Source organism: Hibiscus syriacus, unplaced genomic scaffold (genome assembly GCF_006381635.1).
Source record: "Hibiscus syriacus cultivar Baekdansim isolate YM2019G1 unplaced genomic scaffold, ASM638163v2 tig00110828_pilon, whole genome shotgun sequence".
Classification (NCBI taxonomy): Eukaryota; Viridiplantae; Streptophyta; class Magnoliopsida; order Malvales; family Malvaceae; genus Hibiscus; species Hibiscus syriacus.
The window spans coordinates 578,386-594,281 of NW_024062880.1; the positions used below are offsets into that span (position 1 = coordinate 578,386).

A 15,896-nucleotide genomic window follows, 5' to 3' on the forward strand; every position below is an offset into this window, starting at 1 on the left:
CTAAATTGATGTCATTACTTACATCATTTAATTAAAGATGTCATTGCTTACATCATTTAAGTAATGATGTCATTGCTTACATCAATTTAGTTAGGTGAGAGTTAGATATTTGTTGAATTTGTAATGGTTTAAATTAGTTTATTTGTGTGGTGTAGGATTGTTCTTGAGTAGTATAAATACCCCTTTCCATTTTAGTTTTAAGCATCAAGAAAAATTAAGAGCTTCTAAGTGAGTGAAGAAGCAAAGTCTTATAAGAGTGAGTTGTAGTTATTGTTTTTGAGTGAGAGTGCTCTTGTAATATTTGTTTGAGTTTAAATAAAAGTTGTTTGTGTGAGTGTTTTATTTCCAACAGTGGCACAGTGGATATGACAAAGATTGTGTTCTATGACATAATGTACAGTAGATCAAACAGGAAGAAGATCAGAGTGGAATCAGAGGTGGGAGGTTCTCCGGTGAAAGATCTTGAAGCGAATGACGAGTATATGTCCACTTGGCTGGTTAGCAATATGATGGGGATAACTTTTAGGGGAGGAAAGAATGCCTTTGCCAAGAAATTTTCGGAAATGAGTAAAAGAAGGGGTTTGGAGGGTGGGAATTAATCTCACATCTCTGTATCAAGTGTAAGTTTTGATGTATCATGGTAAGGTTCTCGTGTGTAACGAGGAACATTAGGAGTTTGGGGAGGAAGGAGAAGGTAAGGGCCGTGAGGAGTTTGGTTATCAACAGGAAACCATCTGTTTTATTTTTGCAAGAAACTAAAGTGGAATTGGTGAGTCCGGCTATGCTGAGAAAGTTAGGGGGAAGAATCTTAGTGGGTTCGCTATCACCTTCAGAAGGATCTTCTGGAGGAATTCTAAGTCTATGCTGATGGGAAGCATTACAATACATCTTGAGTAATAAACTGCAGAATAACTGAATCAAAGAAATAGAAAGCATTACAAGCAATAACTCTTTGAGCTAACTTATGAGCGACCTTGTTTGCTTTCCTATGAACATATGTCACAATAAAACTATTGAAAGCAATACACTTCTCACGAATAACTTACATATGAGCACCGATTGTGGAATTATCTCCATCCGCATCATTGTAAAGGTTGACAATCGTTGTGGAGTCCAACTCAATAATAATATCCTGCCAGGCTTCCTCTGTTGTAAGGTTAACAGCCATAGCAAGACTATGCAATTCGGCAATCCCGGTTCATAAATACCCCCCCGATGTGGTAGCTTAACCACCATGGATGGATTCAAATACTTCTCGAGCAACAACACCCACCGCTGCAACCTTGGTATTTGGATTGTAAGTACCATCTGCATTTAACTTAAGCACATGCCCATCTGGTGGTGTCCACCGGTATGGATTAGAATCAAAGGGCCTGTTGGAAAATTACATTCCTTGAGCATTAAGAAAATCATGATGCAATGACCTGGCATTGGCGACGAGCACCCAAGTAGGTTAAAGCCTCCCATCATGCACCAGTGAATTCTTTCCATTCCACACATTCCAAAGGAGAACCAAGAATCCTGCAAAATCATCTAACCTAAGCGTAGCAAGTACAGATGCCAACCATAATAGTGGAGATGTATAAGTTGAATTAAGAAAAACAACTGATATACCTGCCACTCGAATAATGTCCTTTAGGAAGGAACAATCCCGAAACACATGTAAAATTGTTTCAACTTCTATCTTACATAGTGGAAAATACCATTACCTAGTTCAGTTGTTAGCACTTTACTACCAACCGGTAATGCCTCATTTGCTAATCTCTAAGCAAAAATACGTATCTTAGGGAGTACTTTCAGCTTCGCAATCGTCTTCCAAATAGATGAGATTGTTGCGGTTGTATGGGACGATTTCTAGAGCCACAAGTAAGTAGATCGAATGGAATACACACCTGAATCATGACCATACTATACATTCTTTGAAACATGACACTATTGGAGTTTGCAACACTTTATCCACATTGTCTTCTGAAATGACATCACGTACCTTTGCCTGGTCCCATCGCGGTTGGTCCCTGTGCATGAGATCTCTTCATCGCACATTCTTGAGTTGTGGAATGTTGTAGGTACATGTAAGGTTCACCAATTTCATACCTCCCCATGAATCATAAAATAGTCTCGTAATGCGATTACATCACTTTCCATGCATAAGAACACTTGTCTCTAATTTTACATGTAAAATATAAGTATAATAATATAGTTTGGTTTAACGATTTTATTAACAAAGAATGTGATTAGTATATACGTATAGTTTGGGATGAAATTAGAACGTTAAAAAAGTTTAAGGACTAATTTAGAATATATGCCGTAGTTTGGGGATGGAATTGAAATCTTCAAAAGTTTGAGGAGTAATTTAGAATGATAATCATAGTTTAGGAATGAAATTAGAACATTTAAAAGTTCAGGGACTAATTTTAAATGACTCATACTTAGGGATGTCAACGGGTTTGGTTTTTGGTCAACCCAACCCAACTCAACCCAACCCCAAAATATGTATAATTCACTCAAACTCGACCTGACTTGAAAATTTTATATCCTCCATCCGACCCAACCATACCCAAAAAATATATATCCTCTACCCGACTCTGACCCAACCTGAATTTTTAGAGTATAAATTTGACCTGACCCAACCTCGTATTAAATAAGAACTTAATTAAAATTATAATATTTTTTTAAAGAAAATTACATTATTATCCTCGGCTCATGTCGAGTTGGAGTTTTTTCCCCTCCACCCGAACAAACCCGACCTTATGTCTTAAAAATTTGACTTTATCTCATTTTTTTAGAAAAAGAATTCTGATCCTATCAAATCAATTCGGGTCGAAACTCATCAGATTCGGGTTAAATTGTCATCCCTATTCATACTTTTAAGGACATATGATGCAATTAACTCTTTTATAATTTTCAAAATATTGATGGCTAAAACTATCATTTTAAACATCATTGGGTGACTTGTAAATGGATTTTACCATGAGGAATATGACGGATGAAGGCGAAGACGTTGACGTAATACATGCGGAGCCTTCCATTGAAAAACACACCCATTTAACAACTCCCATCTATTTTTAGCTCCACAATCTTTTCATCTCTTTCATATCCGTCCAAATCCCACCGATTCTCCATTTTTCCCCTTTTGGTTCCATCCCCCATTGCTCGAATTCCCACCATTCTTCCGCATTGCCGGTTCCTGGCGAAGGGCGCGCATGCGCCGCCCTCCATCACCGTGCCTCCTCCATGACCACCACCTTCCTCCACCTCCAACTCATTATATTCCCAATTCTATTCGTTTCTTCTTCTCATTCGTTATCCGAACCCGAAACCCTCTTGAAATTCAAATCCTCTTTGACCTACGCCGACAATTTAGATTGGGAAAACAACGACACGCCGCTGTGCGACGCCCACCGCTCGAGTTGGATCGGCGTTGTCTGCTTGAACAGCTCCGTTCTGGGTCTGAAACTCGAGGGCATGGGATTATCCGGCACCATCGACGTCGGCGTATTGTCCGGGTTCTGGAACTTGAAATCCCTAAGTTTTATGAACAATAATTTCGAGGGTACCATGCCGGATTTTAGAGAAATTACGACATTGAGATCGCTTTATTTGTCAAATGCATTCCGAGGTCTGGTTAGGATGATGAAGCTGTATCTATCGGAAAATAGGTTTACGGGCAAGATTCCTTCGTCGATGTTAGGTCCTCCTAGGCTTAAAGAGCTCAAACTTGATTGGAATCAATTTTCGGGTCGGATACCGGATTTTCAACAGACGAACCTACAAGTGGCGAATCTCTCCGATAATGAATTGGATGGTCCTACACCTGAAAAGCTTAGAAAGATGGATGCATCCACGTTTTCAGGTGAGTGATTAATCTTATAACATTTTGTCGTGCATTAACACGAAGGGTAAATTTGCGTTTAGTGCTTAAACTGTCGGTTTTTATTCGTTATAAAATCTAAATGTTTAAGATTTATAGTAAATTATGCATTCATGATTTTAAAATCATACCAAAAGTTTAGTTTTTGTTTTATTTTAATATATTCGTTCAAAATTTAACATTAAATTTTTAAAAAAATAAAAGTTTAAGTACTAAAACATATCAAAATTGATAGTTTAAGTACCGAACGCATTAAGTTCTTAACATCAGGTACTAAAATGAAACAAACTAAATGTTATATATGATTTTGAAAAAATAAAAGTTTTAATACTAAAATTGATAAAAATTAGTAGTTTATGTATTAAATATATAATTTACCCTAACATGAATTATAATATAATGTGAGTTGAATCAATAATCATAAGTGGGGAAGGAGAGTTTATAGGATCAAAGTTTATTTATATATTTTTCGATAACGAGTTTAGAATAGATTAAATAGGTTTTATGAAGTAAAGAGTTTGGTACGAATAAAGTAGTCACATGGTAAATGAATTGTTGTTTAAAAACATTGATTCAAATACCATGGGCTGATTTTATATATCATTCAAAAATCACAAATCAAACTCGAAAATAATAATATACTTAATCTTTATATATTTAAAAATAATTACTATAATAACTCACATCTCAATATTTTTTTAATTAGGTTCCTATTTAACCTAATAAAAACGAGACTTATATATATTTACTTTAGATCAAGTGTAAATTTTTATTTAAAAATTAGATTAAATTTTGAGTGGATAAAACTTTCTTAAATCCAAATTGAATCATGTGACGGGCGAAAGGATGTTCTACTCAGGTCGAATCCAAAAGCTGTCCTTTTCCACCCCAAACCTTTCCATAATTGCATATAAGATCCCTACCATTTTGACCTTACCATTCTTTGGTTATATATGCAGGCAATGAAGATCTCTTTGGACCACCATTGAAGACAGAATGTAACCCTCCTTCCCCTTCCCCCAGCCCCTCCACCGTCGCACCTTCCGCTGCGACCGCCGCTTCACTCGACCCCACCAAGACACCATCATCAACATGGCTTATCATCATCATTTTCTTAGCCGGGACACTATTCATATTCTCCTCACTCACCCTCCTCTTACTCGGCCAGAACGGAGACCGACCACCATCATCTGTGAAGGCTCCGCCTCTTAAATCGAAGAAGAAAACGGAGTCGGTGAAACTCTGTTTCTTGATGGACAATAGGGAGAATTTCGATCTGATGGAGTTGCTGAAATCCTCGGCGGAGGTGTTGGGGAGTGGAAGCTTCGGGGCGTCGTACAAGGTGGCAACACCGACGGGGCCAACGGTGGTGGTGAAGAGGTTCCAACAGATGAACAACGCCACAAAAGACGAGTTTCATCAACATATGCGAAGCTTGGGGAGCTTAAGACACGACAACTTGCTTCCCATCATTGCTTACTTCTACCAGAGGGAGGAGAAGCTTATTGTCTCCGATTTTGTTCACACCGGAAGCTTGGCCGTTCATCTCCATTGTTAGTCACTCATTACTTTGAAAATCATTAAGGGTAAACTATGCAGTTAGTACTTAAACTATCAGTTTTGATTAGTTTTAGTACAATACCTAACGTTTAGTTTTGGTTTCATTTTAGTACCCATCGTTAAAAACTTAATGCATTTAGTACATAAACTATCATTTTTTATCCGTTTTACTACTTAAACTTTCAATATTTTCAAAACTTAACTTTAAGTTTTAAAAAAAAGTAATAAATTAAACAAAAACTAAACCTTAGGTATGGTCTTGAAAAAATTAAAATTTTATGCACTAAAATGGACTAAAACTAATTGTTTAAGTACTAACCACATAATTTACCCAATCATTAATTTTATAATTAATTACACAACACATCCCCGAATTATAATCTTCATTATATTTTAGTCTCTAAACTTTTGAACATTCTAACATCGTTCTTAAACTATGAATTCCATTTTAAATTGGTCCTACACTTTTAAACATTTCAAATTCATTCTTAAACTATGATCCCATTCTTAATTGATCCCTAAAGATTTGAACATTCTAATTTCATCCTCAGACTATCAATATAAACTAATCATGTCTCTATTAATAAAATCGCTATAAAATTTGTTAGCTGTCCTGTTATTGCTTGTGTATAATGTAATGGTATGATGTGATATAAACGATGATTAATGTTAGGTTTAGATAAACTAATAATATAACTTTGAAATATAAAGAGAAATATAAATAATTTGAGGGAAAAAATGGAAAAACTAAAGAACTTTTTAATTTTATTATAAATACCAATTTCATAGGACATGATACAACATTAATTATCATTTATCACGTCATATTTTTACATATACACTTTAGTGTTTACATGATAATTAATAGTTTTATTAACAGAGACATGATTAGGATATATTTGGATAGTTTAGGGATGAAATTAAAATTAGAAATGATAATTTTCCTCGACCTTGATGGGTCGACCCATCCTAATCTAGTCGAGTCAATTTTTTTCTTTTTCTAGTCGAGGATCGAGACATGATAGGTTTTTTATTAAATTTTTTTAAGGTCGTGTTGTTTTTATGAAAGAAAGATGGAACGTGAGGAAAGAAAATGGAACGAGAGGTACCAACATGTACCTCGCAAAGGAAACTGCATAGCAGATTCATTGGCCAAGCTTGCAAAACAATCGGACATTGAAGTGCACATACTGATCGAAACCCCAACTGCTGTATTAGACATGCTGGAAGAAGACAAAACAGTGCTGTAGTTAGAATTTAGGACAATTTTCTTTATTCGCCAAAAAAAAGTTAGACATGAATTAATTTACATATTTAAATTAATTATTATTAAATGCTAATTGTTTTTTAATTCTTAATTACAATTGAACTATATACACACGATTTAATATTTTATTAATAAATAAAATCAACCCATCCATCTTACCATAATATGGCCAGTAGTGGTTTTGAAGTTGGAGAGGTTAATCGAGCCATGTTTCATTAACCTCGGGTGACCATGTTATGGCAAGTGGGATTGCAGGGGAAGGGCAGTCGATCTTCTTTGCTGGTTTACGGTTGAAGTACCAATCACCCACAGACTCTGCAATGGTCTGTTCCAAAAACACCAACTAAGATCAACCTTTTTTAATCCCATAATACATCTCCAGATTTCTGATAATCGTATCCGATTCGGATCCCGGAAACTATCATTCGATTCCCATAATATTAAGAACATTGCTAACCTTATTGTTGATCCTTGGAGAATTGGGTGAATGCCATGTCTCAGCCATCAATGTCTGGCAATGAACAAAGCATGAGTTTATAAACATACCCCCTTCCTTGTCTTTCTCAAGCTTACTTAGTGCCAGGGAACTACGAAAAGCTATACGTCACATCACAAGCAACATGAAATGAGTCATGGTGTCTGTTCAAAATTTTTCTTAGTCTATTAACGACACACACCTACAGACGCAACTGCATGTTACACATCCGAATACATTGGTGGTTTGATCTGGGTAGAATCACATTCCTTAATGTCCAATCTGCATCTTCTCCAATAGCCATGAGGATCTAATCTGTTGGAAACATAGGTGGGCACTCGAGTAATTTTTATAACTCAAACTATTATTGATACGAGGCAAAATATGTTACAATGACGTTATCCCAATATTATAACATTACAACACTAGTTGCGGCTAGTTTACAAACACAACATCGCTATTCTAAGCTTTGCTAAGCTTTATCCTCTCTCTCATAGCTTTGCTAAACTATTTCTCGTTCTTGCTTTTCTAAGCTTTTCATCATATTCCTTCTCTTGTATTACATCTCATACATTGCATATATTTATAAGCTAATTAAACAGACGTATAGTTGGTTCTACATTCTTCATGTCGCCTTATAATTCCTTATTGGAGGATTTCCTTTGACTTTTCAAAGTCTTTGTCAAATCTTAATTCTTAAGTAATTCAAGAAGTTTCCTTAATTGCTTGTCGTGATAAAACTTTACTTGATGCCTCATTTTCCATGTGATTGTTTCCTACACTACTCTTCAATTTTCCATAGATGTATTTTTGACTTTCAAGTTTGATTTCCATGCTGCCAACTATTTGTCATATGCATATTTTCCAACATTATAGAAATCAAGTTTGATTTCTAACACTCCCCCTCAAACTTGATTTTCAATTCCAATCTTTTCTCCACTTATCATTTCCAATCGATTTATTTCCTTGTTGATATCTGCCTCTACCTCGGCCTCTGAATCTCCGTCCACGACCTGATGTTGGATTTTTTCACTTATTTGATCGGTGCCATATGATCGACCACCACGTCCACGAGTTCCTCGTCCTCCTCTGTATCTTCCACGATAACCACCATGATTTTCTCGGCCTCGTGTGTAGCTGCTGCTAGCTTCTCCTTTGTTGACATTCATCTTGCTTTATAGAGCTTGCTCCAAATTTTCATTTTGTTTTATTTTCTGCTCATGGGTTTGAAGTGAACCCACAAGCTCATCAATCGATATTTGGGATAAATCTTTCGATTCTTCGATTGCAACAACCACATAATCGAATTTTCTTGTCAATGACCGCAAACTTTTTTCCATCACTCTAACCTCATCGAGTGATTCACCATTTCTTTTCTTTTCATTTACTACTGCTTTTACACGACTAATGTAATCATCAATGTTTTCTGTATTTTTCATTTTTAACATCTCAAACTCAGTTCTAAGAGTTTGTAAACGTACCTTCTTTGCTTTTACGACACATTGGAGAGATTTTTTACAAAATCTCCCACGCTTGTTTTGCGGTATTCGCATCAGAAATTTTTTCAAAGGTAGATTCGTCTACTCCTTGAAAAATAAAGAACAACGCTCTTTTATCTTTTTTCAGGATTCCTTCAATACCTTCTTTTCTTCATTGATCATGACTGCTTCTGCTGCTGTATTTTCAGGCTCGGTATAACCATCATCGATGATATCCCAACAATCTTGGAAGCCTAGTAACGCCTTCATTTGAATGCTCTAATTTTCATATTTCATCTTTGTCAATCTCGGGATTTGAGGTTGAATCATGTTGGTTATCTTCTTCACCACGTTAAACTCGAACCAAGCTCTGATACCACTTGTTGGAAACGTAGGTGGGCACTCGAGTAATTGTTATAAATCGAACTATTATTGATACGAGGCAAAATACGTTACAATGATGTTACCCCAATATTACAACATTACAACACTAGCCGCGACTAGTTTACAAACACAACCTCGCTATTCTAAGCTTTATTAAGTTTTATCCTCTCTCTCATAGCTTTGATAAAACTATTTCTCGTTCTTTATTTTCTAAGTTTTTCATCATATTCCTTCTCTTGTTTTACATCTCATACATTGCATATATTTATAAGCTAGTTAAACAGACGTATAGTTGGTTTTACATTCTTCATGCCGCCTTATAATTCCTTAGTGGAGGATTTCCTTTGACTTTTCAAGTCTTTGTCAAATCTTAATTCTTAAGTAATTCAAGAAGTTTCCTTAATTAATTGTCGTGATAAAACTTTACTTGATGCCTCATTTTCCATGTGATTGTTTTTTTTACAATACTCTTCAATTTTCCATAACCGTATTTTTTGACTGTCAAGTTTGATTTTCATGCTGCCAACTATTTGTCACATGCATATTTTCCAACATTATAGAAATCAAGTTTGATTTCTAACATGATCCAACAGGGACTAACATATGTTGTATCTGATGATTATTCAATCAGTGTAAGAACCTATAAATAGAAAGGAAATAGTGGTACTTGAACAAGTTACCTGCCAAAAATCATAAGTGGGGTTGACAATGAACAATGGGGTCCTAACGTTTTTGATGATTTCTTGAGCAAAGATACACTGGAAGAGCAAAATCAACAACAAATGAGATTAGGTTAAATGCCAAACGTAAACAAGAAACAAGCAAAAAAAAAACTACCTTGGATGGCTCCATTGTTGTGTCACATTTCTTGTTCAAACTTTTTGCTACACTCTCAACATGCAGACAAGAGATGTCAACAACTTTCAAAATGGTTGGATAATACATGGCATGGTATTATATGAGTATGATACATGGAGATTGAAGCTGAACCTGTAGTTGGATAACATCATCGTAGAAATCACTTATGGTACATTGCCAAGAATATCTGGCCTGAAATATAGAAAATACACGATAAATCATACGGACAAATGAAGCAGTTCATGGTAAATCTGGAAAACAAAAGCATACTCATCAAGGAAAAAGCCTGCATCAGCAAGACACTTGACAGTAGCATCTTTTGGTAGATGATCTCGAAATTCATCACAATGTGTAAGGGTTGCTAAACCTCCAACAGAGCATCCTGAAAGAAGTGCCTGCAAACTCAACAAATTCATCACCTTACAACAATTTCACCTTTAAATATGAACCTTTAAAGAAGAACCGATGGCTTTACCTGTTTCGCCTTAGACAAGCCGAGTGACAAGAGTTCACTCATAATTGCTTCCTAGATGAGTTGGCCTCTGAAGAAAAGCTTTGTTCCATTCTATGAAGAATAAAAATGCAGTTCTTTTGAGCAAAGAATTGTTCAAAACCTAATTAACAGACAAAGTTTACCTTGAACTCACTTTCAGGGTGGCCGGAAAAAGATGCACCATCGCAATAACGTATCTTAACTATGTTCCAATTGTAAAAATCTTAAAAAATAAGGGAAATTACCCATTTTGAAAGAACACTATTTAAAATGCATGACAAAAAAGGAAACTTGAAAACAAGGCATACCAGGATTTTCTTTATTGAATTACACCTCCACCCTAAAGCTTAAAATTTCGGCAAACGGAACCAGGCGGTTCATGTACTTTGATGACCCTAAAGCTTTCCCTTTTCGAATATTGCATGTTTTTATTGAATTACACCAACCTCCACCCTATAAACCAATCAAGGAAACTTGAAAACAAAGCTAAATTCTTGTAAAAATGTCAAAGCACGTAAAATCTATGTATTTAAATCAATGTGGAGAAGCCAATTGTTAGAGCCATATTCAGAGCCCTTCTGAAAATGGTATCCAGGTAAACTTCTATCTAAGCAAATTAAAGAATAAAAATCAAGAAAAATATTTAGTTTTTAAAAGAAAATCGATATAAAAGGTCTAATTTCTGGAGAAGAAAAGTGGATATATGCGTCTGTGGCTTTGGCTCTGTTTAGCAAAGTCGATGGAATGAGACCTTGAGTGGAGTGACGATCGATGGTAGGAGAGGGAGTGCCGGGGTTTCGAGAATCAAAGAGGAGAGTGAGAGTGAAGAAGATGAATGTGAATCCGAAGGCTGCTATGGAACAATCCTTCTTCAAAGCGTGAAGCCTGGGATTTGCCATTGAATAGGAGTTGTTGAAGTATGATGAAGGAGCACGTTGCATGTTGAGGAAGCATGCTGATATGTTCGTACGTGATTGATTCATGGCTAGCATACACTAACTGTTAGAGCCACGAGTGCAACAGGCTGCAACCTCTGTAGATGCAGCAGTTAATGCTGTTAATCAGTTTTGAGTCTTGTTAGAGCAATTACAATTAGTTGAGTTCTTGTAATCTTGATAAGATCTTGTAATCTTGATTGCTATATAAGGAGTGTATGTGATTAATGAAAGCAGTGAAAAAGTATCATCATTTTCTAAAATTGTTCTTGTCAAATACGAGAGTGTAGAGCTCTTTCAACAGGAGCTTTTCCCTGAGATATCTTTCCTTCTTCTACTTGAGGAGTTTAGTTCCTGGTTTAAGCTTTGAGTGTCTTCTTCTTCAAAGGTTCCATTATCCAAGTTGATGTGACTTGGGCACTTCAGGCGGCTATCACATCTGTTTTGCACGGTTTGAGTTGCTTTCGAGTTTCGAAATGAATACTATTTTGGCGACACGCTTTACATCTGCATTTTACAGTCACCGTAAGACTGTTTATGGTTGTGTAGTGATCATGGGATCCCAGCTCCTGAAATTGCTATTGCAGTATTGTTGAGCTTGAGGCATGTGGAAAATCTCATCCTATCCTCATAAAAAATGACTTTTTTTTTTTGCAACGATAAATCTCAAAGATGAGAAACAATGTGAGCCTCTCTCCTAACAATTTATTTTTGAAGATCAAGCAATTTGATTTCATCAAGAAAAACCAATCATTTTTCAAGCTTTGCACCAAAACAGAAAGAAATTCTATTTCTCGATGCGTTGCACTAACCGCCAGCGACTGTGCGGGTGATACAGTTCTCTTCACAAGCTGAATCAAGCCATGCGTTTTGCTGTGCTGCAACCGATTGATTCAAAACGAGTCGTTTTGCCTTCTCGCATGTCGTTGAAGTTTGAATATTTAGCGAAAAACGTATGATTCTCAATTCCATCAAAAAAGAATTTAACCCTTCCACTTTAATCTCGTATTTTACACAAATTTTTCCAATCAAAAAGTATTTGAAATTTATTGTTAGTTTTTACTAATTTATTATATATAATTTATTAAATCATTTACTGTTGATTTGATGTCAATAATAAAATTTTAGGGCAAACTACACAAATTATCCCCGGACTATAGGATACTATTTTATTGAGTCCCTTAACTATTAAAAGTTACAAAATGGTTCCTCGACTATAGTTAGTTGCTTTATTGAGTCCCTCGACTACTAAAAGTTACAAAATGGTCACTCAACCATTCATTATGTTCTAGACTCGTCCTTTTTTTGTTAAAAAATAAATGGTCTTCTGAGTTAGACAGCGTGCTGACTGATATAAGATAGCCGTTTGAAATTATGATATCATATTTTATCATATATCAGTCAACAAGTTAATATACAACTAAGGCTATCGTCAATTTTTTGACGGAAAATGATGAGTTTGAAACATAATGAATAGTCAGAAAGGACTAAAAAAAAGTAACTCCCTATAATCGAAGGATTATTTTGTAACTTTTAATAGTCTGGAGACTTAATAAAGTAATATTCTATAGTCAAGGGACCATTCATATACTCTATCCTAAAATTTACCAGTGTTACATAATTAGATTGACTCTTCAATTTTAATAAAATAAAATTTGTGTTCGGCCGGAACAATTATAAGTTAATGTATGTTCAAAATCGTTAGTAGTTATTAACAAACATAGTTGCTCACACTCAAACCTTACAGGGAGAAGAATAAATTGGTTTGATAATAGATGGATTATATTTGATTTTTGAGTTAGATCTAATATACATTACAATTATTCTTGGTTTGAAAAGGAAGCTGGGATTAGAAAAATGAAACAGATAATATGAATTAAGTTGGTAGCAACAAGTAATGTTGGGCAATTGTCCCTCACTACTTCAATGAAAATGATAACAGAATATTTCTGAGATTCAAAGGTTATTGTCCAAACAAAACAGAAAATGAAACCAGATAATGACAATTTAAGAAGCAATTACTTCCTAAAAGAAAGCAGTTGTCAAGGCTAAGCCTGTCTTTCCCTTGCTTGCGCTCAAAAGCATTTCCTGTGCACAATCGAAGGTCCAGATTCGTCGTACTCGGCTTTCGCAATCCACATCTGCACTCGGAGGGAAGTAGCTCTTCCGGCGTTAGAAATTTTTCATAAAGCGATTCGATGAAAACAACTCGAAGATAACTGCTTACCTGTTGGAAAGTGCTGAGGGATGCCAATATGGAGCCCCCGATCCACACACTGTACTTCCTCTCAGGTGGTGCAACAACCTTAATCTTCATGCTGCTAGGAGCCAACGCTGTGATCTCTTTGCTCATTCTATCAGCGATGCCGGGAAACATGGTGGTTCCACCACTGAGCACAATGTTTCCATACAAATCCTTTCTGATATCGACGTCACACTTCATTATGGAGTTGTAAGTTGTTTCATGGATGCCGGCAGCTTCCATTCCGATCATAGATGGCTGGAAAAGGACTTCAGGGCATCGGAATCGCTCAGACCCGATGGTGATCACCTGACCATCAGGCAACTCATAGCTCTTCTCGACAGAAGAACTGGTCTTGGCAGTTTCCAGTTCCTGCTCAAAGTCAAGGGCAATGTAGGCCAACTTTTCCTTCACGTCTCTCACGATTTCCCGTTCAGCAGTGGTGGTGAACGAGTAACCACGTTCGGTTAAAATCTTCATCAGGGCATCGGTGAGGTCACGGCCAGCAAGATCAAGACGCAAGATCGCATGTGGAAGAGCATATCCCTCATAAATAGGAACTGTGTGGCTGACACCATCTCCAGAATCAAGCACAATCCCTGTAACAAAAACGGATAAAGATCAAACAACAATGCATTACCCTACTAAATACTACCCGCAAAGCATGATATACTTTGATTTCCAATAGGATCTAAAGGACAAAAAGATACGTTTTGTGCACTATAATCCATATTCATTCTTGAAATTCTATGTTAAACCGTAACTGTCTGTTCAAACAATGATTAACAACTAACAAGGTATTGATACAACATTTCGAAACAAATCGAAATAAACCAAAGTTTTAGAATTTAGATTCAAGGAGTATCTTACCAGTAGTTCGACCACTAGCATAAAGGGAAAGAACAGCCTGAATGGCAACATACATAGCAGGGGCATTGAAGGTTTCAAACATGATTTGGGTCATCTTCTCACGGTTAGCCTTTGGATTAAGAGGGGCTTCGGTAAGAAGGACCGGATGCTCCTCCGGGGCGACACGAAGCTCATTGTAAAACGTATGATGCCAGATTTTCTCCATGTCATCCCAATTGTTGACAATGCCATGCTCGATCGGGTACTTCAAAGTTAAAATACCTCGCTTCGATTGAGCCTCATCCCCAACATATGCATCTTTCTGTCCCATTCCGACCATCACTCCGGTATGACGAGGGCGGCCGACGATGCTGGGAAACACTGCCCTTGGAGCATCATCCCCAGCAAATCCAGCCTATCAAGCAATTTCCAAAACCGTAGTAAACACCGAAATCGAATTACAACCGCTTATAGCAACCAGGGATTCAAAAATAAATAGAACACGAGACGCAATGCAACTAAAAATGCGTCCGCAATCGTAATTTGAATCCCTGACCGGAACTAACATTTAAATGATACAGCATTCCAGTTTAGTACCTTAACCAGGAACTAACATTTAAATGATACAGCATTCCAGTTTAGTACCTTAACCATTCCCGTTCCATTATCGCAAACAAGGGGTTGAATATCCTCACCATCAGCCATCTTCTACTACACCAAATACAAACAGTAACATAACATAACATAACATCAGTACATTTGTTGCAAGAAATTACAACAAACCCAGATTAAGTATTATTTCAAAACGTGAACCAAATCCAACATCATATATTGGTGTGAAAAAAAACATAAACTTTAAAAAAAATGGGTTACACCAGGAAGATCAGTTTAAAAGCAAACTAGAAAACAAAGATGGAGGAAGAAGAAACCTTAGTTACAATAGGAGATTTCCCGTGGTGTTGGGGGTTCTCAGCCTCACGTTGTATTCAGAAATGGAAAGAATTAAACAAAAATGAAGAACGAAACAGACAAATATATATAATTAAAAGTTTCAAAACTCGAAATGAAATGCGAATTAAATGTGCAATTCACCAATTCCAGACCATTTGTTTTTTGATGTTTTCTCGGAGATGGCTATCAACGAAGATCTACCGTCCATATGGCTGGGGCCATCTGATCCGGCGGTTGCTGCAGACCCGTAAGAATTTTGGAATTTGGTTGACGATTCTATCCTTAATATTTGTAGGTATTTTCCTCACGACGTGAAAACGAATGATTTGGGCTGGTGGTGATTGTCTGACTGTCCACAGCTTTACAGTTACAGCCCATTTAAAATATATAATTTTAAACGATATGTTAAATTTAAAAAATAATTATAATATAGATTTTTAATAATATGTAATACTTGGATTATAAAACAAGAAAGTGGATTAGAAAAATACAGCGAGGAAATTGGATGAGAAAAATGCCAGAAACGTAGCTTA

The 15,896-nt window shown here is 36.3% G+C and overlaps 2 protein-coding genes across 2 annotated transcripts; one reads left to right on the top strand and one right to left on the bottom strand.

The window, feature by feature from the left end:
* Positions 1 to 2,979: 2,979 nt before the first annotated feature.
* LOC120142341 (pollen receptor-like kinase 1) lies at positions 2,980 to 5,452 on the top strand. Its single transcript, XM_039157055.1, has 3 exons — positions 2,980 to 3,006; positions 3,070 to 3,853; positions 4,831 to 5,452. The coding sequence occupies exons 1-3, from the start codon at positions 2,980 to 2,982 to the stop codon at positions 5,427 to 5,429; spliced, it is 1,410 nt and encodes a 469-aa protein (XP_039012986.1). The 3' UTR covers positions 5,430 to 5,452.
* Positions 5,453 to 13,260: 7,808 nt separating this feature from the next.
* Positions 13,261 to 15,520, bottom strand: LOC120142429 (actin-like). Its single transcript, XM_039157134.1, has 5 exons — positions 15,342 to 15,520; positions 15,058 to 15,120; positions 14,434 to 14,827; positions 13,549 to 14,162; positions 13,261 to 13,462 (listed from the first exon to the last, which is right to left on the bottom strand). Exons 2-5 carry the CDS (start codon positions 15,115 to 15,117, stop codon positions 13,397 to 13,399), a joined length of 1,134 nt encoding a protein of 377 aa, XP_039013065.1. The 5' UTR covers positions 15,118 to 15,120; positions 15,342 to 15,520; the 3' UTR covers positions 13,261 to 13,396.
* Positions 15,521 to 15,896: the final 376 nt, after the last annotated feature.

Bases quoted from the DNA above. Each gene is read 5' to 3' on its own strand.
- LOC120142341 (XM_039157055.1), top strand. From the start codon at position 2,980: ATGACGGATGAAGGCGAAGACGTTGAC. The intron at 3,007-3,069 runs GTAATACATGCG...ATCTATTTTTAG, and splicing joins ATGAAGGCGAAGACGTTGAC to CTCCACAATCTTTTCATCTC. The intron at 3,854-4,830 runs GTGAGTGATTAA...TTATATATGCAG, and splicing joins GGATGCATCCACGTTTTCAG to GCAATGAAGATCTCTTTGGA.
- LOC120142429 (XM_039157134.1), bottom strand. From the start codon at position 15,117: ATGGCTGATGGTGAGGATATTCAACCCCTTGTTTGCGATAATGGAACG. The intron at 14,828-15,057 runs GTACTAAACTGG...ATTGCTTGATAG, and splicing joins ATGGAACGGGAATGGTTAAG to GCTGGATTTGCTGGGGATGA. The intron at 14,163-14,433 runs GTAAGATACTCC...TTTTTGTTACAG, and splicing joins TGCTAGTGGTCGAACTACTG to GGATTGTGCTTGATTCTGGA.